This window comes from Callospermophilus lateralis, chromosome 9, assembly GCF_048772815.1.
Source record: "Callospermophilus lateralis isolate mCalLat2 chromosome 9, mCalLat2.hap1, whole genome shotgun sequence".
NCBI classification, from domain to species: domain Eukaryota; kingdom Metazoa; phylum Chordata; class Mammalia; order Rodentia; family Sciuridae; genus Callospermophilus; species Callospermophilus lateralis.
The window spans coordinates 71927114-71954861 of NC_135313.1; the positions used below are offsets into that span (position 1 = coordinate 71927114).

The 27748-nt window shown below is 36.6% G+C and overlaps 1 protein-coding gene across 1 annotated transcript; it reads left to right on the forward strand.

The window, feature by feature from the left end:
- Cytip (cytohesin 1 interacting protein) lies at positions 1–27748 on the forward strand. Its single transcript, XM_076866098.2, has 8 exons — positions 1–211; positions 7258–7307; positions 7526–7580; positions 11041–11143; positions 11350–11443; positions 14233–14302; positions 20792–20858; positions 24763–27748. Exons 1-8 carry the CDS (start codon positions 38–40, stop codon positions 25227–25229), a joined length of 1080 nt encoding a protein of 359 aa, XP_076722213.2. The 5' UTR covers positions 1–37; the 3' UTR covers positions 25230–27748.

Sequence of the window (27748 nt, forward strand, 5' to 3'; positions counted from 1 at the left end):
CTCAGACATGTGCAAGCTGGAGTAGTCTTTATTCACAATGTCTTTACAAAGGCTTATGCACCAGAGCAGCAATGGCAATTTGGTGGACTACTGCGGGGGTCCAGCATATAGCTCTTACCCCACCCTCACAGGACCTCTTACCATGGATGATAACAGAAGGATTCAGATGCTGGCAGACACTGTGGCTACTTTGCCTCGAGGACGAAAGCAGGTATGATAACTTTTTTAAAAAACACCTTAAAAGTGTTTGTATTTTCTTGAGAGTAGAGTGATATGTTCATCTGACTTCATACTAATCAGAATTAGTGACCAAGCCTAGGGGTGAGGAAAGAGGCAAGGTGCCCACAGATCTAGTCGACCAATTCAGAGATGTGAGACCAGAATCAAACACCTGTTTTCCATCTTAAAAGACTGTTTTTCTCATTTGAAGAGGTGCTCAAGTAAAATGAAAATCATTGGGCATGAGAATGGTTTGATCTTTCCCTCTTTTTGTCTTCATTGATTCTTTTCTTCCCATCCTCACTATTCCTAGTCCTTGACAATAATTTCAGTTTATAATCAAAACAAAATTCTTTCTTCTCTTGGAAAAATTCTGTGCACTAAGTTATTTTTCTTCATCTCTAGGGCACTGGCACATGCCTCATGCTCTTGGGAAGGATGGCTTTTTTTGGATAGGTGAGTGCGGGATAGAGTGCCACTTCAGCTATTTAGTAGCTGTGGGATCCTGCACAAGTCACCAGTCTAATATTCAGGTTGCTTTCTTTTAAAATGAAGATAATGGTAGAAGCACCCTTGTTAGGCTCTGTGATTCTTAGGTAAGGAATGTGCAGTACCTAACAGTGACCAATATGCAGAGTGTGCTTATGAAAGGCTAAATTCTGATATTTAAAATTTTTCATTGCAGTATTTCTCTAAGGATGAAAACTCATTTTAAAAAAAATCCAAGTCCTGAATTTATTCTGATTTTTTTGTCCTTCAATTTCTAAACCATAGCATATTTTTATGATTTAGTCTAGATTTGTTATATCCTGTTATTTAAACTTTTAAAAAGCACTTATTTAGAAAATATTCATAATTGCTTATAGTATGATTTTCCCCCCTTAATCTTGTGTATACATCATGTGCACCTCTGAATCCTTCTGATATCAGGATCTTGGAGATATAGCATGGAGGGAGAATCATGATCTTTTTTTAATGATCCAATGAGTTGAGTCTTTGGTATTTTTCACAGTGAAGATAAGAACGTGATTTGCCATGACCTAGATTTTTCATCTTTCTCAATCCAAAGGGGTTTTACAGTACAAAGTTTAATATAATGATGAACATTTCCATCAATTGACAACCAATATGAAAATAAAGCAATAAGAAAGCACCAACATCTTTATTCAGTTTTGAGATATAGAGCAGCCTGTTTTCCTTTCTCTCTATTTGCTTGAAGCTATCATATTAAATATGATTCATTCGACTAGGCCATGATTTCATGCTTTTGGTAGAATACTTACTGCTAAAGTTGATCATTTTTGAATCAGAGTTGAAACTTACTTCCCACCCTCCATGTCCTCCATACCTGCAGCTTTACTTATTTTATTTACCTTTTATCTCAGACATTTCAGTGTAATAGGTAGTTTCTGAGCACCCACAAGGGGACTAATGTCATGCTACCCATAGGAGACACTGAGTAGAGCAGAACATTTGTGGCCCAGAGGGGTTACAGTTTAGGAAGTGGAATGAATAAGCATTATACAAAGTAAATCGACATAAATCCTTTCATCCAGGTAGCATGTCTTTGAATACAACCTTGAAGGATTTTACAGAGGAAGGGAATGATTATTGCTGAGGCACCATCCTAGTGCCTGGGGTCAGGATTGTGTAACAATAGTCACAGTGCCAGTGGGACCCCATGCATAGGCAGGAGGTGCGAGGAGAACTCAGACCTGGGCTGCTTTGCAGAACATTTGGACAACTTCCCCTGAGAAAGCAGTACAATCATCCCTTGGTATCCATGGAGGATTGGTTCAAAGACACCCCCCACCACCACCACCAATGAATGTCAAAATCCAGGGATGCTCAAGTCACTGACATAAAATGGCATAATATTAGTGCATAAACTAGGCATGGCCTTCCTTATACTGTAAATCATTTTTAGATCACTTATAATGCCTATTATTATGTGAATCTATATAAATAATTGTTATATTCCATTCTTTAGAGAATAATTATAAGAAAAGTCTGTACATGTTGAGTGCAGATCCTGTAGTTTTTCATTGTTTGAATTTTTTCAGTCGGTAGTTGATTGAATCAACAGATGCAGAACCTGCAGATACAGGGAGCTGGCTGTGATGTGACCTGCCCAGAGACCACTGAATGTGTTTGAACAGAAGAGAATTTAGGAACTTTATTCTAGAAACTGGGTGGGTTGGTGACTAGAAACTAGATGTGAAGGGGGAACTTTTGCATTAGTTAGAGAAAGAGGAAATGAGACAATGGAGAAGAGACAGAAAGACTTGAATATCAAAGGTATTGAACACAGAGGAGGCACATTTGACTTTAAGCCTGAGTAGCTTGAGTTAGAAAAAGGCAATCAGTAGAAGAGATCTCATTACTGGTGGAAGTTAAAAAGAGGATTTAGGCATATTAATGTGTGTGTGTGTGTGTGTGTGTGTGTGTGTGTGTGTGTGTGTATTTATACACTCAATAATGCACACATACAACCCAGACCAATCAATGTATGTGTATGCTCTTCACTTTTCTAGTTCTTCTCTTCCACTTCTGTCATATTCTCAGACATGCTGGACTTCCTCTATTCAAAGAGCTCTTTCTTGCTGTAATGAACATTGCTTTTAAAACAAAACCAAACCAAACCTCTGGGTTTATATAACCTTCTGATTCTATACAATTTTTATTAATGAAACTTGATTCTAATTTATCCCATCACTTTGGAATTTTCCAAATGGATGCTCACTGTGCAATGATTCAATGTGTTTGCTTGTTGGACATTTTCAATCTGTGGTTGGTTGAATCCATGGATGTAGAACCATGAGGACATAGAAAGGACATAGAGAGCCACTGTATGTTTGAGCAGTAGAGAATTTAGGAATCTTATTCTAGAAATGTGGTGAGTCAGTGAGTAGAGACTAGTTTGGGGAGAATGATCACCCTTTTGGCACTGACTGAACAGCAGGCAACAAGATCCCTGGGAGGCAATCACAGTAGCAGGTGCTTTGCGGCCCACTGTTATTTTCAACACTGGGAGGGCTGACGTCAACAATTCATACTTCTTGTTATTGTTGGCTTTGGTTTCTGCAAAGCTGTATCTGGTTAGCTTCTAGTTTCAGATTAATCTTTAGAATCGGTTCGTGTTTGCATTCAGAATTGTTTAAAAATAAATTTCTGTGTGTGCAGATTATTTCAATAGCTGCATTTGTAGGAAGCACCAGACATCCCAGTAAGGCTTCTAATTTTGAGCACAGTTTTAGGGAGGAAAAATTCCTGGAATGGAAAACTCTTTAGGAAGAAGAAAGAAGAATAGTTTTTGTTAATTGGGGGGGGGGGGTGCAAAGGTGTGGTGACTGTGTCTGACCGAAAACAGTTTTTACAGAATGCTATCATGAGAACCAGGAACCCCTCACATGGCCAAGAAGCTTGGCTGTGTGTTAGTGGCACCACAGATGGATACCTTTTGCTTGTTTTTTTTTAGTTATGAAATTATTATTAAATAGGCAATTTCTGGATGACTGATTTCACATGCAAGTTCAGATAAGGAATTTGGGCGGAACTCTGTAATGTGTATTTCTCGGTTGGTTCTGCCCTTTAAGAGCTTTCAGTATTTCTGTCAGCACATCTATCAGGGGCCATATCTCCCAGGGTTTCTTCTAGAGGATTGGGACTATCTCATGATGTTAGGTAGATAGCTGTGTTTATTTCACTACAAAGGAATTTTTAAAAATATATTCTTTGATTCATCTTGTGGCATTTAAGAGGTCCATGAGTCTGCTGTCAGACCTTCCTGAGAAGCTGCAGATTGTGCTTCGGTTCCTTAAGGGCACTTACAAGTTAGAAAATTGACATCAGCTCAGTCATTGTGTTGTATCTTTGAACAGTATCTGGAAGCCCTGTTGTCCTAATGCTCCTGACTCAAAAGTGGATGAGGCGTGATTCATGGAACAATTGGGAAGTAAAGATGAGACAGGGGACTGGAAAGAGCAGAACTCATACTTTGAGACTATCAAAACATTAAAAACAAAACAAAACAAAAAAAAACCCCACCTGTGTTTCTATATTCTCTCCTAATTCCACTCTTTCAGGAAGTGAGAACTCAGAGCTGGATAAGGAAGTAACCACGTGTAACTTAGCAGCAGAAGTGGCTAGAGTGTTGAACTTTGAGCCTCTTTGAAGCAAACAAGCTATGTGGCTGAGGGGCAGATTTCCCCTGTCTTTTGCTAACTGACAGCTGAAGTCAGTTTGGTCTTGGTTTCTCACTTCATAGCAGGAAAAATTACACTTTGAATATTAATGCCTGATCTTTTAAGTCATCTGACTGAAAACAGAAGAACGATGATAAGTTCAATGCCAGGCGTCATTAGTGGCCAGTGAGGAGATAAGGAACTTTGTGTATTCAGCCGTCATAACCAAATGTGTGCTTTGCAAGCCTGCCAAATTGCTAAACCTAGATTTCTCATATTAGATAATGTGTAATAAAAGACAGCTGTTGCCAGCATATGCCGTGAATTGCACACCAGTTCCTCATTCATGATTTTTGGTGCCTTCACTACAGGTCTGGAGAGGCTCTGGCTGGCAGGGTAGTCTGGGGACCACCAACTCTGCTAGTCACATTTTTGAACTGCTCACCCTAGTGAAAAGGTGCAAGGGAAATTCTTCCAAAGTGTAAGACCCTTGGTAAGACCTTAGACATGCTTAATGTCACTTGGGCAGACAGTTTGGTGGGTGAACCTTGGGATATTTCTACATCGCCTTAGTCTGATAGTGTGGATCAAAATCAAGGAGGCTGTGTGGAGATGTGGCCAATGTCAAAGAATTTGATGGTGTCTAATTTATTCAAATTGACTTTTATTTATGTTAGGTGCCTATAACCAACTCTTTGCTAATCCAGAATGGAAACTTAATTTATAAGTGGAATAAGTCTGATTTTGCGTGTGTGTGTGTGTGTGTGTGTGTGTGTGTGACAATAATACAAATGAGTCAGTCCTCAGGAATTGAACACCTGTGTTTCTCATGTTGTGAAAGCAAATATTTTCATCTTTGTATAATTGGCTACGAAGAACGGTTAAAAAAGGGGAGGTGGGGAACTTTCATTCTTATAGAAGTCTCTGATCTGTTTTGTGAACCTAAGAGATTTTATATTTTTTATTTAAAAGGCCAGTTGGAGAAAATCTTGAGGCATATTAGTGCTCTGATTATAGGCCTAGGAAAAGGGCATTTGAAATTGCCAAGGCTGGACATTTTTAATAATTTATCATCTCTTGCCACCATCGTTCATTCATTTAGCAGTTGTATATGAAGACATTACTGCCTTACTTGGCTTTCTACTAATGATTTTTCTTTACTTCCTGCTGTTTGGGGATAGAGGAAAGTTTTCCCCCTTCTGTTTGTTTTCTTTTATTTTTAAATCTTGCTATCTATTTGAGATTTAAAACTTTTATCTTTTTTTGTGTGTGTGATTAGCTTTGAGTTTTCCTGTGAATGCTTAATTTAATGAAAGACAAAGTTAAAGAATATCTTAATACAGCACTCTTGTACTTGGATACATTAACTTGGGTCTTCCCTCGACACTCACTTGCTTGTGTTGTCTAATGGTTTATTTCTGTTTGTCTCCTTTGCTATTTTTAAGTTCCCACTCTATTCTAGGCCCTGTGATAGGCACTGGGGTGGAAAGTAAAACAAATACATTTCCCCAAGAGGCCTGAAGCATAGAGATGATTATCTACAAATGTGAAGTATCTGGCCAAATATGCACTTCATATAAATATATACACATATGACCCTATGACCATCCATATGTGAATGTATAGGTAACATGAAGACAAGGTAGCAAGAACATCCTGATTACAGATGACATAATTAAATATGGCTAACCTAAGTACTTAAGCATCTGAATTCAAGGAAGAAGACAAGCAGATGAAGGCAATGAAAATAGATCAAGAAATTGTGAGCACAGTCTAAGGGTGAGATTGAGAATGCTCAGAATGTTAAACTCATGGCCCTCCTTCCAAGGAGGCAGTCCACTAACAACTGAATGGTCTCTGTCTTTTATTCACCATATACCTCAGGTGCCCACTCAGGTTGTAACAAACCACACATTTCTGTAGGCTTTATGTACTCTTGGGCCTTATAAATCAAAAGTAGATTCTTTTCAGCAAGTGTAAGGATTTTTTTTCCCACTCTGAGCCATTCTGTTTTATTCAGTCTTCAGGGGGATATTATTGAGTTAAGGTCCAAAACTGATAAAAGAGGCAAATAAAACTAATAAATATGTGGGATGAGTTCACCTCTTCATTACATTAACTTCATTGACTGGCGGCTGGATTACTAATACTGAGGTACTCCAGAAAATTTGTGAGACTGCTAGCATTTGGGACCTGGTAATTTGAATTCCCCAGAGTAACGTAGGCTTCTGGTTTTAACTAGTCAGATATGCATTAATTCTTATATGGATTTTTCTACATCTGGTTCTTATCTTCTACTTATTTTATTTTTTATCTGGACTATTTATCTGGATTGGGACATTTTATGCATTTGCTTACATATGACAACCATATTAAGTTGGCAGTTAAATACCACTAGTTAGCTAGTAGCATGTGCTTATGTTTAGGGTCCTTGGAACAATACTTGAGAATGGGCTAATTAACCTTTCCTAAACTACAAACAAACAAAACAAAGAAACCACACAAATATCTGCTTCAGTCCCCTAAGAAACAAAGTGTGATTTCTTTATTGACTCTCCTCTGTTAAAATGGTAGAATATATCCTGAAAGTTTATGTTTATGTGATTCTTTTCTTCAACATGCCGAGAAGTGAAGGTGATATTATTTATACCATTTATAAAACCATTCCGAGTTTCTTTTCCTTTCTTGGCTGGGAATCTCACTACATTCTTCCAAAACTATTGCAAAAATAAATCGTAAATAGAGTTGAGATTTTGAGTCCCTGGTTTCACCTGATTCATGTTTTGTATATGAGTTGTTTCATATCTGTATTTTAAAGACCTTGAGATAACTGAATGCTTTTTCTGTTTTTCAGCTTGCTTTGACCCGATCAAGTTCTTTGGGTGAATTTTCCTGTTCTCAAAGGTAAAGAGATTCAGTTGTTTTTTGGTTTTCCACCAAGATACATAAGAACATAGCTCTCCAGACTGTTGCTAAGACACACATGCACACACACATAACAGGTTCTACAGTTTACACAAATTCCAGTTATTCTTAATTGTTGTAGTGATTTTTAATAATAAATATGTATCAGATGTGATACTCTGAACTTCATGCGGTTTATTTTATTTTATTTTTTATAGAAAGCTTGTTACTGTGGAAAAGCAGGACAATGGAACATTTGGATTTGAAATTCAGGTGGGTATTTTTCAAATTTTCAAGACTCCCCAGGAATAAAGTGGAGCAAAAAGTGTCATGATGTTTGCAAAGTGTAATGAAGTTAGGATTACAGAGCTATGGAGACTGTGAATTTCATTCAGTAGATGGGTTTTTGGTAGCTTTCCAGAGTGTTGAGTGGTGTCAAAGAAAGAAAACACTGAAGCTGAGAAAATATTACTCCTGAGATATGCACAGCTCCTTGTGCTGAGCTGTTTCCATCTTAGGTACAAGATAGATCAGAAATACTTTATACAGATGTGCATTTTAAATATTTCCATTCTTTACATGTTTTTACACAATCATGTTCTTATAATAGATACCAGGTTCCAAATCTTCAGTATTTGAGAAACACTTGATAGACTGTGTATGTGATATACATGTACTCATGTGTAGTTACTGAAATTTTGATATTGATGATTTCTTAGTGGACATAATGAGAGATTTGTCTTTTTCTTCTGATGAAGGCACTTTATTACTTGAAGCATTTAAGAAATTTGACTCTACTCACAGATTCTTCATGATGGTGGGAATTTTTTTCTTTTTCTTTCTTTCTTTCTTTCTTTCTTTTTTTTTTTTTTTTTTTTTGGCACTAAGGATTGAACCTCGGGATGCTTATTGACCGAGCCACATCCCCAGCCCCTCACCCCTTTTTTTTCTTTTGTGGTACTGGGGATTGAGCCCAAGGCCTTGTGCATGTAAGGCAAGCATTCTACCTACTGAGCTATATTCCCAGCCCCATGATGTAGGGAATTTTTAAATAGTCTTTGTAGGTTTCAGTATAAATGTCTAAAATTTAAATTTATTATTTGCTGTTTGCTTTTTCATGACCACATTAGGAGAAGTGGTGAGATAAGTCAGATGAAATCTGATCCAGTTAAGCACAATGGTTGTAGTTTAAGCATAACTGTTTCTTTCCATAGCAGTTATACATTTCTTTTAGATGTGTTTTGCAGATTTGAGATCTTAGCTTTTGTGCTGCTTTCAGAAACTTTGGTGTGATATCAGCCCCACAATTAGAAACTCAGTATGTATTTTAAGATCAGGAACAGGAAGTGCTAAGTAAAACACTTTTTATGAGTAAAGAAACAAAATGGAATGAATAAGGAGAAAGAGGAGAAAAGTATGCCTTTTACTGTCTGAACTCTTCCACTTTTAAATTTGGTAAAACCTTTAATTTGCCATAATAATTGGTGAAATGCATCAGATTTGAGAAGTAGAGTATTCTTTTATTCCCTGTTCACATGAAACACTACTTATTCTCTGACAGAGACACTGTGTGTTCTGTGACTGGTTCTTTTTAAATGAGAATAATCCTCAGCAATGTGCAGCAGTTGCTACTGAAAACATGATAAATGATTACTTGTGTAGCTGATTTTTCTCATTCTGCTATACTATTTATCACTGCTTCCTTATGTTTCCCTCCCATGCCATAAATACTTACTCTACATGGAACAAGAGTCAAAAGTATCATGAGTAGACAACAGGCCACAGAGCCACTCAATCTTTTAGATAGACATGAGCTGATGGCTTAACCTCTGAGCTACAGCATATCTGTTATCTTAGTGAGACAGGAAGTCAACAAATAGGGGAAATGCTTTGAGGAACGTTTTGCAGGCCAAATAGAACCTTACATATCCTCATGTGCACCATGTGTAAAAACATATCTGGGTCCTGGCCTGCCAAGAGAGTGACATTTTGGAGAATACTAGATCCATTTTCCTCCGTGGTTTTCCATGGGTACCCATTTTACACTGCATATGAGAATAATGCAGCATGATAAGAGCATAGACTTTAGATTCATGTACACTTTGGTTCTTATTCTCTTAATTACTGCCTTATTGGGTCCTTGTGGATTTCCAATAACACATATAAAGTCTCTATTAATGTGGTTGGTATCAGTGGATGATCAATATGAGAAGTTGAAATGAAGGTCAATGGGCATGAGAAAGGGCAATGTGATCTTTATGTCTCCATGAAATGCAGGTGATCATTCTGTCACTGCTATTGTAATGGGAGACAATAGATCAGTGAGAGAGAATGAGAAAAATATCTAAGTACTAATTTCTGTAACTTTGGAGAGTCTGTTATTTTACTCCTATTTCTAATCCCCAAATTTACAACCATTATGAGTATATTCAGGTGCCAATTACATAAATCAAATTGCTTCCCCTGTATTGTTTTCACTCTGATCCCTGGGGATGGAGAGTAGAACTTCACTGATAATGAAAATTGTTATAACAGTATCTTCCAAAAGGAGTGTCAGTTTTTTTCTTTGGTTTATGTACCACATGGACTAGACCAGCCTCTGTCTCTGAAAGGATCTGAGCTATAGTGATAGCTTTGATGGGAAAACTGTTAAAGCCATTTCTGATACAGATGAGAAGTATATTACATGATCTTTTAAAAATCCCTTCTACCTTTAAGATATGGGGACTCTGAATGCCTTAGGGATTGAGCAGAAACCCCTTGGAGGTTAACAGATCAAAGTTTCTAGATGTGACTTGCATATGACTGACATGTGGTACCTCAGGGGTTGCCAAATAAGAAAGAATCAACATTCAACATTAATTTCTGCACAATGAAGCAGTAATGTAGTATGGCTTACTTTTAGTAATCAAGTATTTAAGACTCAACTCAAAATACTGATTTTGATTTTAAAGGGAGCTAGACTCCATAACTTAAATGTTTTAAAAAGAACAATATGTTTGTTTTGAGTTGTTGGGATGCTGTACATAGCACACATTTTCAGTATTTCGGTATAATCTGAAAACAGAAACAAAAACCCAACATCAACAAACTACTTGTGTGCCACACTGAGGTAAGAGGCAAAGCCTAACTTTTTCTAATTGGGTGACTGATAAACTAGTAAGAATTCGGGGAAGGCATAGTAGAGAGTGCTTAGAAATGAAATTAATGGAGTCAATCATAGCATTTGTGAATAAATGCAGGGAAGATTGTCATTATTTGCAGAATTCTGTTTTAAAATAATCATTGCTGGCATGTCTCCCTTGCTGAATATATACTGTTTCATATTTTTCTATGTTGAGTGCTTTAGCTTATAAGAACTACATAAGGTTTTGCTCTTGGCCACCATTGTTTTATCCCATGGAGAAATAAGAAACTTAATTTTTCTTAATAAATATGTAATGATGATAGCATCAGGTGGTTTCTTAGGCTTGAAAACAGGAAATATTGAGCCACTCTCATCCCTCTTTCTTTCTCATGCCAGATGTTTTTTGTGAATGAAGTTGGTTGCACATTGTCTGGTAAAATTGCAAAATTGCTACCTTTGATTCAACCTGTAGTCAAGAAAGCTTTCCCAAATTGTCCTTTGAATTTACCTATTTACCACTTAACAATAATTGACACAATTTCATGTTTTCACACATATAGTTTGAGTGTTTTGAGTAGTAACTCTGTATCTCCTTAAATTTTGTAGACCAACAGGCTCCAGAATCAGAACATCTGCTCCTTGGAATTGTACACTATGATCTGCAAAATACAGGAGGACAGTCCAGCTCACCTTGCTGGTCTGCAAGCTGGTAACGTAACTTTGCTCCTGTTAAGAGCCATTTACATAGCTAGAAAGAAAGCTTTTGGATAGTGAAGGTTAGGTGGTGATTGTTGCTTTAAATTTTCTTGAATGATTCCAAGACGGTGTGGAGCTTGCTTGTTATGTTTCATTTGCATGTCAGGAGGGATTATTTAACTAACCAATATAATGTTCAGTTTTCTTGGCATCTCCCAGGTGATGTCCTTGCAAATATCAATGGTGTGAGCACAGAAGGCTTTACACACAAGCAAGTGGTTGACCTGATCAGATCCTCAGGAAACATGCTAAGGTAACTATCCATTAGGTCCCCTAAGGTTTCAAAGATGTTACATTCACTCACAATGCTTGCTGAGTGAATGAATAGACTTTTTGTCTAAGGATCACCACAGAGGAGACAGCACACTGCAGCTTTGGGATGGGGTACACATATTTTCATCAGTTCCTTTTGTTTTTCAAGGTTTCCTCAGGCTTGAACATATTGTCGACACCTGAAGTCAGTGGGTATCAATAGCCCCAATGTCTTTGTGAATTTACAAATGCATTTTCAATGTCAAATTCAATTCAACTGGCACACATTCTTTGGGCTGAAAAATACTGGTTCAGTTTCAATGGTTGATATAACTTTGTAGATACAACAAATAAAAGGTCAGAAGACTAAGTTTTTCCACCAGCCACTCATTTTTCTCTTATTTCATTTGGGAGAAAGAATCAAGTTTTGTCCAACTCTCCCAACCTTGAAACACAAACACTTCTATAAATATTCCAGAATTATTTTTATAAGATATTGGTTTTTCCAATTAGAGACTTGACTGATTTCCAGATCAACATTAAGAGTCTCCATGAGTGAAAACTGCCTCAAGGGAAAAACAGCATCATCATCTTCTATCATAACATTCCTAGTCCCTCTCTCAGTGGTTAGAAAATAACGTTCACCTATTTATTAAAATACTATGGATAAATACTATGTAACTAGTGGTAAGTTTTGGAGAGGCAAAGATGAAGACCTTCTTATAACTCTAATAATTGTGGAAGGAGATGGATAAGAAAATCCTGAAAAATAAGTAATTTTTCATATTTTGGTTGTTGATAACTGTTACAAAGAAAGTAAAATAGGGCAAGGGGAGAGAACACTGACTAAGAGAAGTCTGCTCGTTCAGTTTAAATGTTTTAAATGGTCTTTTCTAAAGAGGGAAACTTGGGGCAAAGACTAGTGGAGAGAAGGTTGGTCACAGGAAGTCTTAGTAAGCGCATTCTAGGTAAAGAGAGAGACCTCTGAGCCCTCAGAATGGGGTTGGCATATGGAAGCGACAGAGGGAAACCCAGTGTAATAGGTAGCTGGTAGGTTAGTGAGAATATGCAAAATGAAGACAGAGTTGGCCATGAAGCAGATTGTGGGTCTCATCAGCTATGCCAAAGAGTTTAGGTTTTATTCTCATTGAGGTGGGTCCAATATTATCCCATCCATTCTTCACAGCTACTTAGGTTGGTCTTATTCCTATCAATGCATGAAATACCTGAGACTTAGAGAGGACCTTGTTAATGTTACCTAAATAGTTATTGGCAATGCTGGATTTGGTCACCTGCTCTGGTAGCAGGATCCATTCTTTTCAGCTACAACTCTCACCATGAGCTGCTGAAAGAATTTGGTGGATACTCTTTGATACTTCAGGGATATGTTGATGGGTGTGCATGAGTGGTTTTGAAGGATGATTGGTGGGGGTAAATGACTAAATCAGTTCTGTGGTTTCTGTGAGTTCAGGGAAAAGATGGAGGTACTCTTGCTCCAGAGAAACCTGGATCCATAAGGCAGACAACATGTAGAGTTAAAGAGAAAATGCTGGCAGAGTCAGAAATGTATGTTTCACATGGGTGAAAGGGGCAGATTGCAGATCATAGAGGGGGGTAGTACTTGAGAGTCCACAGATCAGGCAAATGGAAGGCAATCTGCACAAATACTGAAGGAAGGGCCCCGCTGAGGCCTGCAGGTTTGCTCATACACATCTATTATGTGAACAAGTCAGACCCACATTAAGAGTCTCAGTGACAGAGGTTCACAGCAATCCCCTGTATGGCTCAGGGAATCGAGACTGTCTTAATTAGAAAGCAGACAGCATTTTGGCTTGTTGTCAGCTCATTATCTCAGGTATGATGCTATTAGAAATAGAGGAAAATTGGTCTCCACATTTTATGCATTTACCATGCCTTCTGAAATTGCTTGCATCTTTATAAATACAGTTACAGCCTAGTTATCAGAAGGAATTTGAACCAGTATTTTAAAATGCTTAGGAGTGATTCATAAATGATTGATAGTTTCGTAGTCAAAATAAAGGTAATTTGAGCACACAAAACAAACCAAATCACTCAGGATAGAATAAGTCTTCTATTATTAGAAAAAATTTTGGCATAGGAAGAAAAGAACACTGTTAAAGTGTTAATTCTGGGAATAAAGTTTGTAAACTAAAGGTTTGAGAAGAAAGAGTCATACAAAGGTTATTATTTTATAGTCGTTCTGGTTCTTTTAGTTCTTGTTCTCAAGTGATAAGGCAATTTACCGAGGTAAGGCCTCTCAGAATCCTAGGAGGAAAGGATTGCCGCCCATGTCAAGAAATAGCACATTGATCCCACTGTTGGGAGAGCCCCAGAGTCTGTTGTTTTAGTCATACCTTTTCTTCATAGTATAGTGTCTGGAGTTCGGCACATGCTAGATGCCCAATAAATAGTTACCACATGCATGAGCTGATTCAGCCTGTCCCAAAAGAATAGATTCAGGTAGAGAGCAGTCATTGTTATCACATAGCAATTTTATCAAATGAAATAAAACTTATGAATTCACCAGAATCTTTTCATCTACACTTTCAAGGGGAGCTCTCCCCCACTACACATTTTATTTCTCCAAATGTAGTGAGAACACTTGGCTTAGATCCCAGGTACTTGAAGGGCCATAGAAGTGTGACATTTATGTTGCATTTTTAGTGTGGTCTGTCCTCCAAGTGTCAAACTCCATCAAGATGAAACTCATCCAAATGAATCACTCACTCACATTATTTACCCCCAACCTTTTTTTCCTCCTTAAAACAGGATAGAGACTCTTAATGCAACAACCATTCTCAGAAGAACAGAACTTGAAGAAAAGCTGCAGGTTTTAAAGGTAATTTGATTTAATACAGTGGGGTACATTTTTCATCCTTGAATGGGTGAGTGGTAGAATAAAGATCTATTTGAGGAATTGAGATAGCCCTTGAAGATGAAATGTTATGATGAATCTGAACTGCTAAATTATCAAGAGCTACACAATTGCCTTTGCAGGAATATCAAATTCTGTAAATAGGTATAAATCACCTTCTTCCTTCCTCCTTCAGTGTGTCTATGGGGCTCAGAAAGGCAATAGGAAGGCACATCATTTGAAGGACTTTTCACTGATGCACCTGTGATCTCTTTTGATTTACATTTTGTTTGGAGAAAAAAAAAAAAGGACTTGTGCAATGTCCTCTCTTCTTTCTTCCTTAAGCAGAGACCATCTCTCTTTAATGCTGTTGCTGTCCTTCAGCCTCCTTTCATTGGAAAACACTATCATCTTCGAAGGAGGGAAAATATTTCCAAAAGACAATGCACAACACAGGATATTCAGTGAAAATTTCATGAGATGGTTCTTTAAGGGTCTTAGAAACTCATTTTTTTCTAGGCTGAGGAGAGTGTCCCAAGTCATGAAGTCCAGATATGTTCACATGTATGTGAGGCATAGCCTTGCAGACCTTCCCCTGACCCCCAGTGACCTCTTCCTCCTAGGACTCTTGCATAGCAGTGAATTGACCTGTCTGAGCAGAGATGGTGAGGCTTATCACAGTTCATTTATTTGTGATTTGTTTTTAAACAGCTACCCTTTATTTGTTTTCCTCATAAAGTATGCCCTTATTAATTATCCATTAATTATCCATCCCAAGAGGATAGATTCATTATATTTTATCTTGCATCCTCTTCCTGCATGTTCAGTACTTTAACAAGCTGTTATCTTTTTCAACAGCAATGGTTTTGATACTTCTGTCATTTTGCTCATTCCTGTGAGTTTTTGAGTCAATTTTAAAAATTCCCTTAAAAGAAAACAAACTTCTTTGAGATTTAGATATCAGTTTGATTACATCTATCAAATAAATGAGATGGATTAAAATCTTTATAGCTTTTTTTTTCACTTTGAACAGAATTTTTCAGTCATTTTATTCAGGGCTTTTGAGTACTTCAAAATATTTTGTAAATTTTTTCATGCATTTTCACATATATTTTATTATGTTTACTCTTAGATATGCTCTAAGATTTCTTGCTGCAACAGTATAATCTTTTTGAAATTATTGCTAAGAGTTTTTTTTTTTTTTTGTATAATTTTAAATCCAGTAGTCAAAACAACTTACTTTATTTGGATAATAACTTTACAAATCCCTTAAATTTTTTAACATAAATATCTGCATCTAATGAAAGTTTTGCCCCTTTAGTTCAATAAAATTATTATTAGTAATATTTATTATTGTTATTGTTGGTGATGCTGGGACTGCACCTAGGGCTTTACACATGCTAGGCAAGCATCTACCACTGAGCCACAAACTAAGCACCAGTTCAATTATTCAACGAATTTATTTTTCTTATCTTATAGCATTGTCTAGGATCTTCAGGAAGTTATAAATAGTAGTAGCTTTTTTCTTGAATTCAAAGGAAATGCTTCTAATATTTTGTCGTTAAATTTTTATCAGTCATAAGAAGTGCTTCATATTATATTTAGATTTTTTAAACTGTCAAAGTTAATTTGTGCAAAAGAGAGACAAATGTTTGGATTATGGGTAATGTATACATATGCAAAATCAATTTTTCTAAGTTATTGTATTCAAATATTTTGTTAAATGATATAATTTCTAAAAAATTAAGTGTAGATTATTTGGGGTTTTCTATAAAGATAATATCTGCCAAAATGACATTTAGTTACTTTTGTTACTTAACTACACTGGCTAGGACCTACCACATAAGATAAATAGAAATAATAATAATAGGTAAGCTTGTTTTGTTCTTGATTTTTAAAAGAATTGTTTCAATATTCTCCTACTAGGAATGAGCTCTTTCTATGAAAATACTTTCCAGATTAAATAGGTTCCCCTCTACCTCACATTTTCTGGTAGTTTTTATAATGCTTATGTATTAATATTCAGCACATACCTTTTCTGCATCTGTAAAGATGGTCTTCTCATTTATTCATTTAAAAATATCAGTCAGTATTATTAATGACAAAAAATCAGAAACAAAAGTATGGTGAATGACATTTGGAGATTTTTTGATGTACAACCACACTTTTTTTTCTATGATAGGCCCAATTTTATTTATTATTGAAATTTATAATTATTTTTTCTGTACTTATAGGTTTGATTTGCCATAGTTTTTGAAATGGCTTTATTTTACAGGTAGTCTGACCTATATTTTCATTTTCTCAGACATCTTTTAAAGTTTTAGTGTCAAGTTTACTGGATTTTTTAACATGAGCTGGGGACTGCCTTCCTTTTTTCTTTCTTTCTTTTTTTTTTTTTTGTTCTCTGGAAGAATTCTTGTAATGCCATCTGAATCATCTGTACTTGAGATTCAGTTGTGGTGAGAATACTTTTTAACTGATGTTTCAATTCTTCTTATTTGCAAGACAACTCAGTTTTTCTTTTTCTTTTCTTTTTTGAACTGTTTTGGTGGTTTACATTTTTATCGATAAAGTTTTAAAAATTTTAAATATATTGCATGAAGTTGATATATATACACACATAAACACACACACACACACACACACACACACACACACACTTTTTTTTTTAAGTGCTGGAGAATGAACCAGGGTCTTGTGCATGTGAGACTAGCACTCTCCCAACTGAGCTATGTCCCCAGCCCCAATAAATACCTCTTGATCTCTGTCACAAATATGATTATGTCCTCATTTTCTACCTTTTATGCACTCCCCCATCTATCTCCCCTACCACCATCATTGGTAATTTCTCTAGGGGTCTATTTTTTTTTTAAATCTTAAAATACCAATATTTGTATTGGAGACAATCTATTATCTTTTTATGTCTACTTTCAAGATTTCAAAAATAATTATTGAGATGCAGTTTATCTGCATGTATTAGGTTTCTAAATTTATACTGCTTAGAGCTCTCAGTTTTGGTCTAAAGACATGTGACTATATTCAGATTTGGAATACAGTCACATGGATCTTTTTGACTATTACTTCTTTACCACTTCTTACATTATCATCTTGAATTCCTGTTAACCATATCTTAGAGTCTCTTGATTTATCTTTCTTAGTAATATCTTAAGTAACATTCTTATTATCTCCATTCTAATAGAATGTATTCTTTTTATTCAATTTTAAAATTTATTTATATTTTATTATCAAGTAGTTTTTCATGTGTACCTGTTCTTGTTTCCTTTCTTTGTTTCAAACTTTCTTTTTCTTATGAATATTGATCTCATTTATCTCTCTCAGGGGATTATAAGGATTCTTATTTTAATGACTTCTTTGGATACTTTTTTGAAAATATATATATTTTTTAGTTGTTGAAGGACCTTTATTTTACTTATTTGTTTATATGTCATGCTGAGAATTGAACCTAATGCCTCACACATGCTAGGCAAGCACTCTACCACTGCCACATCCCTGTCCCTTCTTTGGATACTTTACTCTTTTTATTTTGCTTGTAGAGAATCCATGTATTGATCATTAATTTCATGGTTTTGCTTTCATTAAACATCTGTGGGAATTTTGGAGTTTAAACCACCTGCTTTCCTTGAGTCGTAGCATCTCCTTCAGCTAAATGTTATAGGTGGACAGTTGACTCCACATAGCACTTTGAGACTCCCAATCCAGAGCCAGTCTGGTAGCTTGGATGCCTAGCCTGGAGAGTCAGTGTGGGACTTGGCTCAGGTCATGAGTATATGCTTATGTACTCCTTTCTCTCTAGGTAGATAGCTGTAGCTTTTCTAAACCTCCTTTTCTTTGCATGAAAGCTTTAGCCATGTTTCATTTCTTAAGCAGGGAGCTTGACTCAGTCTTGTGCTTCAGACAGGTGCATTTAAACCGTATACTGCCAGAGGATATGAATTTATAGTTGCCTCTTCCAGCTTCTCTAGGTCCAATAGACATTAAGGTTCATTTCTACGTATGTCTGACATTTTTGTTCTACTTCTAATTTTGAAATTGTGAGATTTTTTAGTTCATCTCATGAGTCAGAAATGTCTGGGTATGAGCTAGAGCCAAGGTCAGGCTGTCTTCCCTTCTGCACGATGACATTCCTTTGTGCATCCCCTACTGGTGAGCATTCTATTCCCCAAAGACTCTTTGTGGGGCCAAAAGCTCTTCTTTAGAAACAGTGTCCCTTCTGAGTCACATTTCCAGGGATTCCCTTTCTCTTAACCTATGATTCAGATTTAGAATATGAAAACAACACATCTGGTGGACTAACTGAGATATCTAGTTTTAAATCTAGCCCTGCCATTTTCTGTTTTTGTAGCCCTTAAAAAATATTTTGCTGTACCATAAGTTTATTTTCTAGTCCATGACATTTTGGGGGGAAATTATAAAAATTAAATAGCATATTATCTCTGAAAGTACAGTAAATGTACTAAAGCCAGGGAGAAGTTTGATTTTATATCTCATGTAGATTGAAAACACTTGAAAAATATTTGGAACCAATCTAATGTGTGAGAGTTGCAGGTCCTTTCATGAAGCCAGTTTTTGTGTGCTCTTTCATGCAGTATTCAAACATTATGCCAGTTTCTCTGTATCAGGCCCTAAACTGGGCTCAGTCAAGCAATGTGGCCCAGGATGGCTAGAACTCATGTAGTTCTCATGGGATGATGACAGTTCATATTTATTCAAATATACAATGTGCTATCAATAACACAGGAAGAAATAAACTCTGAGGAAAATAAGGAAACTTAGTTACAGACTAAAAACTCTTAGTCACTTTGACACATCTGCTCTTTACACTGGTATTTTCATGGTGTTAAGTGATGACATACTTACATGACTGGGCCAGATCAACAAATTAGCTATTTTAAAACCTTTATGTTTGCAAAAATTATATGTTTGGCAAGCCCTGGCTTTGTATTTTTGGATAGTAAGTTCAGGAATATTACTTCATTTTCTTTCTATATTTAGTTTTGACTGTCAACCTACTATTATGCTTCTCTACTGGACTCTGTTCCCTTGTAGGAGATAAATCTCTTTAAGAAAGAAGAAAGGAGTAGGTGTATGCATATTCCAGTTCTCCCTAGTTCTATACTTCTGGATCCCTGATTCTCACCCTCAGGTATCCACAAGCTTAGGAAGTCAAGGACTGTGACTAAGCCAGCCCAGCAGTTTTGTACCCATTAAAGATGTTATCACTCTGAAGGAATAAGAAATTAACCGAGCCAAGCATTTTATTACTTTGATTTATTGTTCGCATATTATATTGGCAACCATAAGGATTGCTTTTTAACTGTTACCATTATTGAGGCTGGGAAGATTCCGCCCAGTTACTGTTCAGTCCTTGAAGAGTGAGCAATGACCTATGTTCCCCTTATGCATTTAATGATCTTTTTTTTTGCAATTTTATTATTTTCTTTCCCTTAAACTTTTCCCTCTCCAGTGTATTTTTTTTTAACTTTCTTTTTAACCTTCATCTAATCCTCCAGCTTTCTTTGAACAAAGGACTGCTTATTTCCAACTAGGCTGTCTTTCTTTTAGGATGAGTGTCCCTGGCATATCTGAGCTGTGTCCACTTGCTGGGCTGGCTATGGAAACCTGAAGAAGCAAAGGGAGGGGTAGAGTAGAGGACAAGGGATGGGAGGGAGAGTGAGTCTGTGACAGCTGTCTTGTCAGATGCCTTCTGCCTGATCTGTTTTGGATTTCCATGGCCTCAGCTTTCCCTGTGCTCGAGGCCAGAACTTGCATGCTGTTTTGAGAGCATACACTTCCTGCCCAGTGTAGGTTCTGGTTCTCACATGCTGCAGCAGCCGAGGAAGGAACCAGCTAAGGAGTCAGGGTGCTGAGCAGTAATCTAATATTAGCCTTCCAAGAGACATTTGAAAACAGGTCTGTTCTCATTTGTGGTATAGAAAATAAAGAGATGTATAGCAAAAAATGCAGTTTTTGTACCGTAGGCTTCTAAGAGATTGATGATTATTGTTAAGCATTTACTAAGTTTTAGTCATTGCTCTAATTATTTGACATCTGTCAGCTTATTTAACCCTCATAAGACTCTTGAAGTTCAGGTTCTATTATTGCCTTCACATGCATTTGGAGAAATTTGAGAGTGCACGTCTTTGTCTAAATGGTTAATAAGTTCTTATAAACCCAGACAATCTGGGTCTGTAATATTTTTTAAAATAAAAAATATACATTTAATCGTTCCTCATTTTTTTAAAGAAGAGTTGGTGCTACTAGTTTATTCCTCGAGAAATTAGTATCTTCAATATTTTTATTTAATACAAAATACACCAAAATCTTTTAATGAATGGGAGAGGCTTGTAGCATTTGAAAGAAAATTTTAATGACAAATCTCAATACATAGAATTAAATTGCTTTCTTTACTGGGATTTTCCTAATAATAAGCACTTTTTTTTTTCTTTCTTACAGCAAACCTTGAAGAAAAAATGGGTGGAGTACAGGTCTCTGCAGTTACAGGAACAGCGCCTGCTTCATGGTAAAGGCAATTTCCTGTTCAGAAACCACACGAACATTTCATCCTTTCAGTATTTCTGTCTCTAAGTTGATTATTGTTATTATAAGAAAAATTTGAAAAAAAAAGAAAAATTTGTCCAGTACCAATCAACAGTAGTAGTCTTTCATTAGCATGAACTTTGGAGTAACTGAGGAGGGAAGTCAAGCCACAGCCTTTCTCTATATACATACAATATGCACATTCATGCACACACTTTCAAGACGTGTCTGGATACTTGAGAGGAGCAGTAGGAAAAATTGCCTGACTTGCTTGCTGTTTAAGCAAATGAATGAAATTCCTGAGAGTGATTATGGTGTGAGGGCTGTGTAGCTCTCAGAAGCTTTTGAAGCTGGCATGGTTACACATTTTTCAGGTAGAGTTCCTATCATTTGTTCAAATTGTAAAAGCTACATTTATGCAGCGAAATCTCATCTCATTGGTCCCTAACCAAAATAGACGTGTAAGATTATTGCAACAGGGAATGTATAGCTCTTGCCATTCTGTGCGTTCTGGAGGAAAGCATTGAGCTTAATGTTTGTCAGCGGCTACTTGTTTTGTGACTGATGTGACCTGAGGAATGAACTTTTATGTACAAACACTTCACTGCAACCACTAGCTGTGTGGGTGTGAAATAGACTTTACTTCTTGCTGCTTCTTTGGATAACACTTAACTCAATTGTCTATATATAACCTTGGGTATCTGTTGAAAGTGATAATCACTTTGCAGAAGAAGATACAATTTTAAAACTTTTGAATTGATACATAAAAACATAAGAATTGTACATATTATGGAGTACCATGTGATGTTTTGATACATGTATATATATTGTAAAATATTTAACTTACCCACCTTCTCAAGGTTTTATCATTTCTTTGTCATGGAAGCATTCAAAATACTTTCTTCTAACATTCAAAATACTTTCTTCTGACTTTTGAGATATAATGTACATGGTTGTCAACTATACTCACCCTATTGTGAAACAGTGGACCAGAACCTCTTACTCTTACCTAACTGTAATTCGGTATCCACTGATCTACCTTTTCTGGTCCTTAACTCTCCTTACTCTCCCTAACTTCTGGTAACCACTAATCTACTCTGAACCTTTTAATATTCCCATATGAGTGAAATCATGCAGCACTTGTCTTTCTGTGCCTGGCTTATTTTTTTAAACAAGTGACTTCTAGTTCTATCCATGTTGTCACAAATGACAGGATTTCATTGGTCATTATGGCTGAGTGTATTCCATTGTGCACGTGTATGGTGTTTTCTTTCTTCAATCATCATTTGATGGACACTTAAGTTGTTTCCATTACTTAGCTATTATGAATAGTGCTGCAATAAACACAGATATCTCTTTAGCATACTGATTTCATTCCCTTTGGATGTATAGAAATAGTAGTGAGATCACTGGGGCATTTGATAGTTATATATTTTTAAAAAATTTTTGAGGAATCTCTATAATGTTTTCCATATGATGCTTATACTAATTTACATTCCTTTCACTGGTTTACAGTGCTTCTCTTCTCTCTACATCCTCACCAGCATTTGTTATCTTTTGTCTATTTAATAGTGACTATTGTTATTGAAGTAAGGTGATATCTCATTGTGGTTTTGATTTGCAATTTCCCTGATGATTAATGATATAGAACATTTTTGTCCACATATTTGTTAACCATTTGTATGTCTTCTTTGGAGAAATGTCTACCTAGGTCTATTGTCCATTTTTTAATCAGGTTATTTATTTCTTTGTTCTTTAGTTTTTGGAGTTCTTTATTTGATCTAAACAGATTCAACTCTAGTTAGGTCTTTATTTATAGCTTAGTGATGTGGGTTGAAACTTAGATGTTTTTGAAACATGTACCAGTTACTTCTCTTTTTTATGTTATTCAGTTAATATTTTTAAAAATTCACAAGACATTTCTGAGGGTCTCAAATTTGTTAGATTGAGATATAAAAACATCTTTGCAGGCACTTCCTGGCTTTCATAGACATAAGGGTATTTGAGGAGCCTTCACCTCAATGTCTGGTGTATCCCAAATAGTCTGGCAAATGTTGCAGTCCTTGGGCTCTACAGAAATGGCTCTCACATGAATGAAATCCTCAAGTCGGGATCCTCAGAAGGTCATTGTCACACAGCTTTTGGGGAATTGAGGGAGTTTATTAGTCTACCTTTTCTAAAACTAAACACCCAAGGGATGAGATTCTACAAGGCAATTGATTATAGAACCAAAGAAAATATATCAACTCACTTTAAAATGAAAGAGTGCAGGTTATATGAAGAAGAAAGTAAAGCATGACTAGTTACTACACAGCTAGCTATGTTCAACCCTGCAGATCAAATGGAAAAAGAGTACTGTTTTTATGTCAACAGAGGACAAAGGAGAGATGAAGTGGGAATAATCAGCACAAAACAAAAGAGTGTTGTGAGTGTGTGATGTTCTAGAACCTCTCTTGAGGTAGATTCACATTCTCATTATGCTTTTCTAAGACCAGCATTAAAAATATTCTCCTTTCTTTTAGCAGCAACTAACTTAAACATCTCTGCAGCAGGCAGGTGTAGACAGGAAGTTGGGGTGTGATGAACTTTTCAGTTTGGAGAATCCAGATATAGGTTATAAAGGACTGAGGGGAAAAAATTTAGTCAAGCAGATAAAATTCAGTTTCTTCAAATAAATTGGGTGGCAGGGATGTTTGTAGGTACAATATCCATTCTAGAGCATTTAAGTATTCCAAGACAAAATGTGGAATATTGAGGCTATAAGATATATTTGACTTCATAAATCCTTCTGTTATAAACAGAGTTGAATTCTCTGATTTATAACTGTGTTTCCCATATACTTCAAATGGATTTATAATAATCTTACAATTACTTAAAGAAAAATAACTAAGAACCAGAGGAATTGAATTAGAAGATCCATAAGACAGAATTTCCTCAAGTGTTTTTTTCTTTTTTTAACCTCATTTCTGTGAAAATTTTAATGAAATGTTCCAGGATCATGTAAGTGTAGGAAGTGGTCATTTGGTGACTTAAAGTCATAATGACACACCTCAGCTGGGTCAAACAGTTCTCATATGAAGAATGCTAGTTTACTGTCAATATTACTTGAGGTAATCAACTTATGAAGAGAATAGGTTTATTTTGGCTCATAGTTTTGGAGGTTTCAGTTCATGGTGGATGGGTCCCATTGCTTTGGACCTGTGGTGGCGCATTATGGGGGGAGCATGTAGAAGGATAAAAACCATCTCCTCATGGCCAGGAAGTGAACAGGAGAAAGAGTAAGAATCCCAAGACCCCATAATCAAATTTGAAGACTCCCTTCCCCCATATGACATAAAACCTCACAGCAGCTCCATGCTAGGGATCAAGCCTTAACCACTTTGATCTTTGGAGGACATTCCAGATCCAAAATATAGCATGAAGCATTTTATTTAAAGTCATTCTGACATTATAATTTTCTGACCATGAAAACTTTTCCTTGGAAACTAGTCCACGAAACCTTCCTACATGGTTCATCAAATGACCTCAAGAAATGCCTTATTTATGTATGCTTATTCATCTATGACAAAGCACAGAGGAAATATTCTTATGGCTTTTTGTTTTTATTTTTTTTGTACCAGGGATTGAACCCAGGGGCACATCCCTGCCCTTTTTTTGTATTTTATTTAGAAACAAAGTCTCACTGAGTTGCTTAGGGTCTTGCCAAGTTGCTGAGGTTGGTTTTGAACTGTTGATCCTCCTGCCTCAGCCTCCTGAGCCACTGGGAGTGCTGACGTGCGCCAAAGTGCCCGGCTATTCTTATGCTCTTTAAAGAAAAAAAATTGGAGACTTTGTAGTGACTGATGATCAAATCCATTCCACAGCCGACTTTGTTCTTTATTTTCTAGGTGACGCAGGTAGCTGCCCAAGTTTAGAAAACATGGACATGGATGACTTGTCTTTGTTTGGAATCCTGCCTGGGCCAGTCTCAGACCTCCTGGACCGGAATCGCTTATCCAGTGAGAGCAGCTGTAAGAGCTGGCTGAGCTCCATGACAGTGGACAGTGAGGACGGCTACCAGACAAGTGTGTCCGAGGACTCAAACCGGGGTGCCTTCAGCCGGCAGACAAGCACTGATGATGAGTGCTTCGTCTCCAGGGATGGGGAGGATTTTCTGAGGAGGGCTTCTTCACGGAGGAATCGGAGCATCAGTGCCACCAGCAATGGGTCCCTGTCTCCCTTGTGGGAAGGCAATTACTCAAGTATGTTTGGGACTCTGCCCAGGAAAAGCAGAAGGGGAAGTGTCCGCAAACAACTCTTGAAATTCATTCCTGGCCTTCACCGAGCTGTGGAAGAGGAAGAAAGTCGCTTTTGATGGGTCATACTGCCCTTTTGGATTGGCTCATTTCACAGTAGTCACTAGACTCCACCAGATCAGCTCCACCCAGCTCGGTGGGAAAGTTCGGATGGATTGCAAAACTGACATCCCATTTCACAGCAATGGTGACCTTTATTTAAAATTTTATGACATTATTTTTGATTTCTGAATCATTTTTCAACCAGAGCAGTTCAAGTTCAAAACAGGCCTTAGGGAAATTAAGTAATAAGTTAAGTAGTAAAACAAATTAATGCAAGTGCCTGATTCTAATGCTGCCTGTGAAAGCAAGGAGTAATGTTTACTTTCCAGATTATGCATATGAAAAATTGAGATTTTTTTTGAGTCAAGTGTGAATAGGGAGTGACAGAATATAATTATTTGGTTACAAAACCTTGTTTGCTTAAGCTCAGTAGTCTCTGGAGAGCCCCAGGATAAGGCAGGTTTGAATGGTTCTGTTCAGATATTTAAAGGGTTATAAGCAAAGATTTACATCCATACTCATAATAAAGCATGAAGTGTAAGGTTTAATATAAGAGGTTGTGCTTCATGAGAACCAGTGAAAGATAAGGTCTGAGATGGGTACCAAGGAAGACCATAAAAAAGATTCTTGTTATAGGATGTCTAAACAAAAGGATTGGGGATCTCATTCTCTTTGTCCAATTCAGTTTTTATTCTGCCTGAGCATTAACAACACAGTCTGGAATTCTCAGCATCCTATTGCTTGGTGACTATTTTTTTTTAAGTGTTCAAAATCCAAAAAGTTCAGAGTTCAGAAAAGAATTTCCCTCCTGTAGATTTTTTTTCCATATATTTCTATTCTACATATTCCAAATGGTCATCATCTCAGCATTTTTTATCAATTACATTTTTTCAATCATGCTATATTTTATTCACTATTCATTAAAATCCATGACTTCTTTGTTCTGGTGATACAATTGCTCTTAAGTAAAAAATCTGGGATTTAAAAATATCTTTAAAATCAGTCCTCACTGATTTTAAGCTGTGTGTGTGTGTGTGTGTGTGTGTGTGTGTGTGTGTGTGTGTAAACTTGGGGTTAAGAATTAGTCATTTTCAGAAAAAAAAAGTAGGGTGGGGTAAGGAAGCTTGTATGATAGGAAGTAAATAATAAGATATAAAAAGGTTTTTAGGTGGGGCATGCTTTTTGTTCTTTGAGATCACAAACACCCAGTGGAATCTGCATGAAAGTCATTCAGATGAAAGGCAGGGTATAGCACCTTTCTCAGGCACAATGGCAATTCTGCCTACCATTTGCTAAATGCCTGATAGATTAAAGGCACTTCAGTATGATTCTGGAACAGTGGATGTAGGGCACAAGAGTTAAGGTGGCAGAAATTCAGAGACATCTCATGGTCACAGGGCTAGGCAGTGGCAGGGCTGAAACTGGAAGCCAATTTTTCCTGCTTCTAGCCTATCCTCTGAGTCTCTCTAGATACAATTTACTTTGTTGCTGGTTCTATGTAGTTTCCTCAGAGTACTTTTTATTCCCCTGAGAGAAAAGATTAAAATGCAAATTGTAGATACTGCATAGAAAAGCATATAGTCTTGGTACGGAGGAAAGCAAATGTTTAGGGTGATTCTCCTGGCTTTCATAAGCAAGTTTTCATATGTAAACACCTTAATACCTAGTAAGAACTTGAAAACCATGTATAATCTAAATGGTATTGTTTATCTCTTGTTCTCTAGAATTATTATGTTAAAGATCAGCTTATATAAAGGCAGCATCTCCCATTAACCCAATTTCACAAAGCCCAGGAGAAAGAAAGACATTCATTTTGGGAGAGATGGTTTCAAATTCTATGATGTGAAAAAAATGCTTAGGGAACTACCACAGGTCATCTGGGAAAGCAGAGTCTATAGGTCATTTGCTTTTTTGCGGCATTAATACAGAAGTTAATACTTCTTTATGACGGTAAATGTCATATGCAAAATGGGGGTAGGGAAGGGACAGAGCACGTATCACTTCAGTCTATATTAAGAAAAGTCAAGAGTTTGATCTATGTTCTGGGAAGAAGCAAAGCTGGTTAACCAAGGTACAGGAAGGGAGGGGATGTCATATTTTGTGTGTTCACAAGCTGTTTAGTGGAAATGTGGGTAAATTTTTCACAGCATAGCTTTTTAGCCTGAGTCTGACTCTTTGGTAGAATGATATTTGATAAACCAAATTTGTGTCAAGCATTTTGGGAATTACTTTATCATATGGCTGAATGACCATAACTGTGTCAAACAGGTGGAAAATATGCTTTTTGAAATGGACTTTTATTCCTCACTTTCTACTATGCAATACTTTTATATCTTAGGTGCCTGATATAAATAGTGTTAAAAATCCAAGTTTAAACTGAAGAAATCAAAACTTGGACAGTTTGTGTGTACAGCTTATCATACAGTATAAGTATTCATGAATGTATACAAATGGAGTATAGTAAATAGTGCATTACTACATTAAGCCTGCAGATCATAAAAGTATTGTTATTTTATATTTGTTTCCTTACATAACT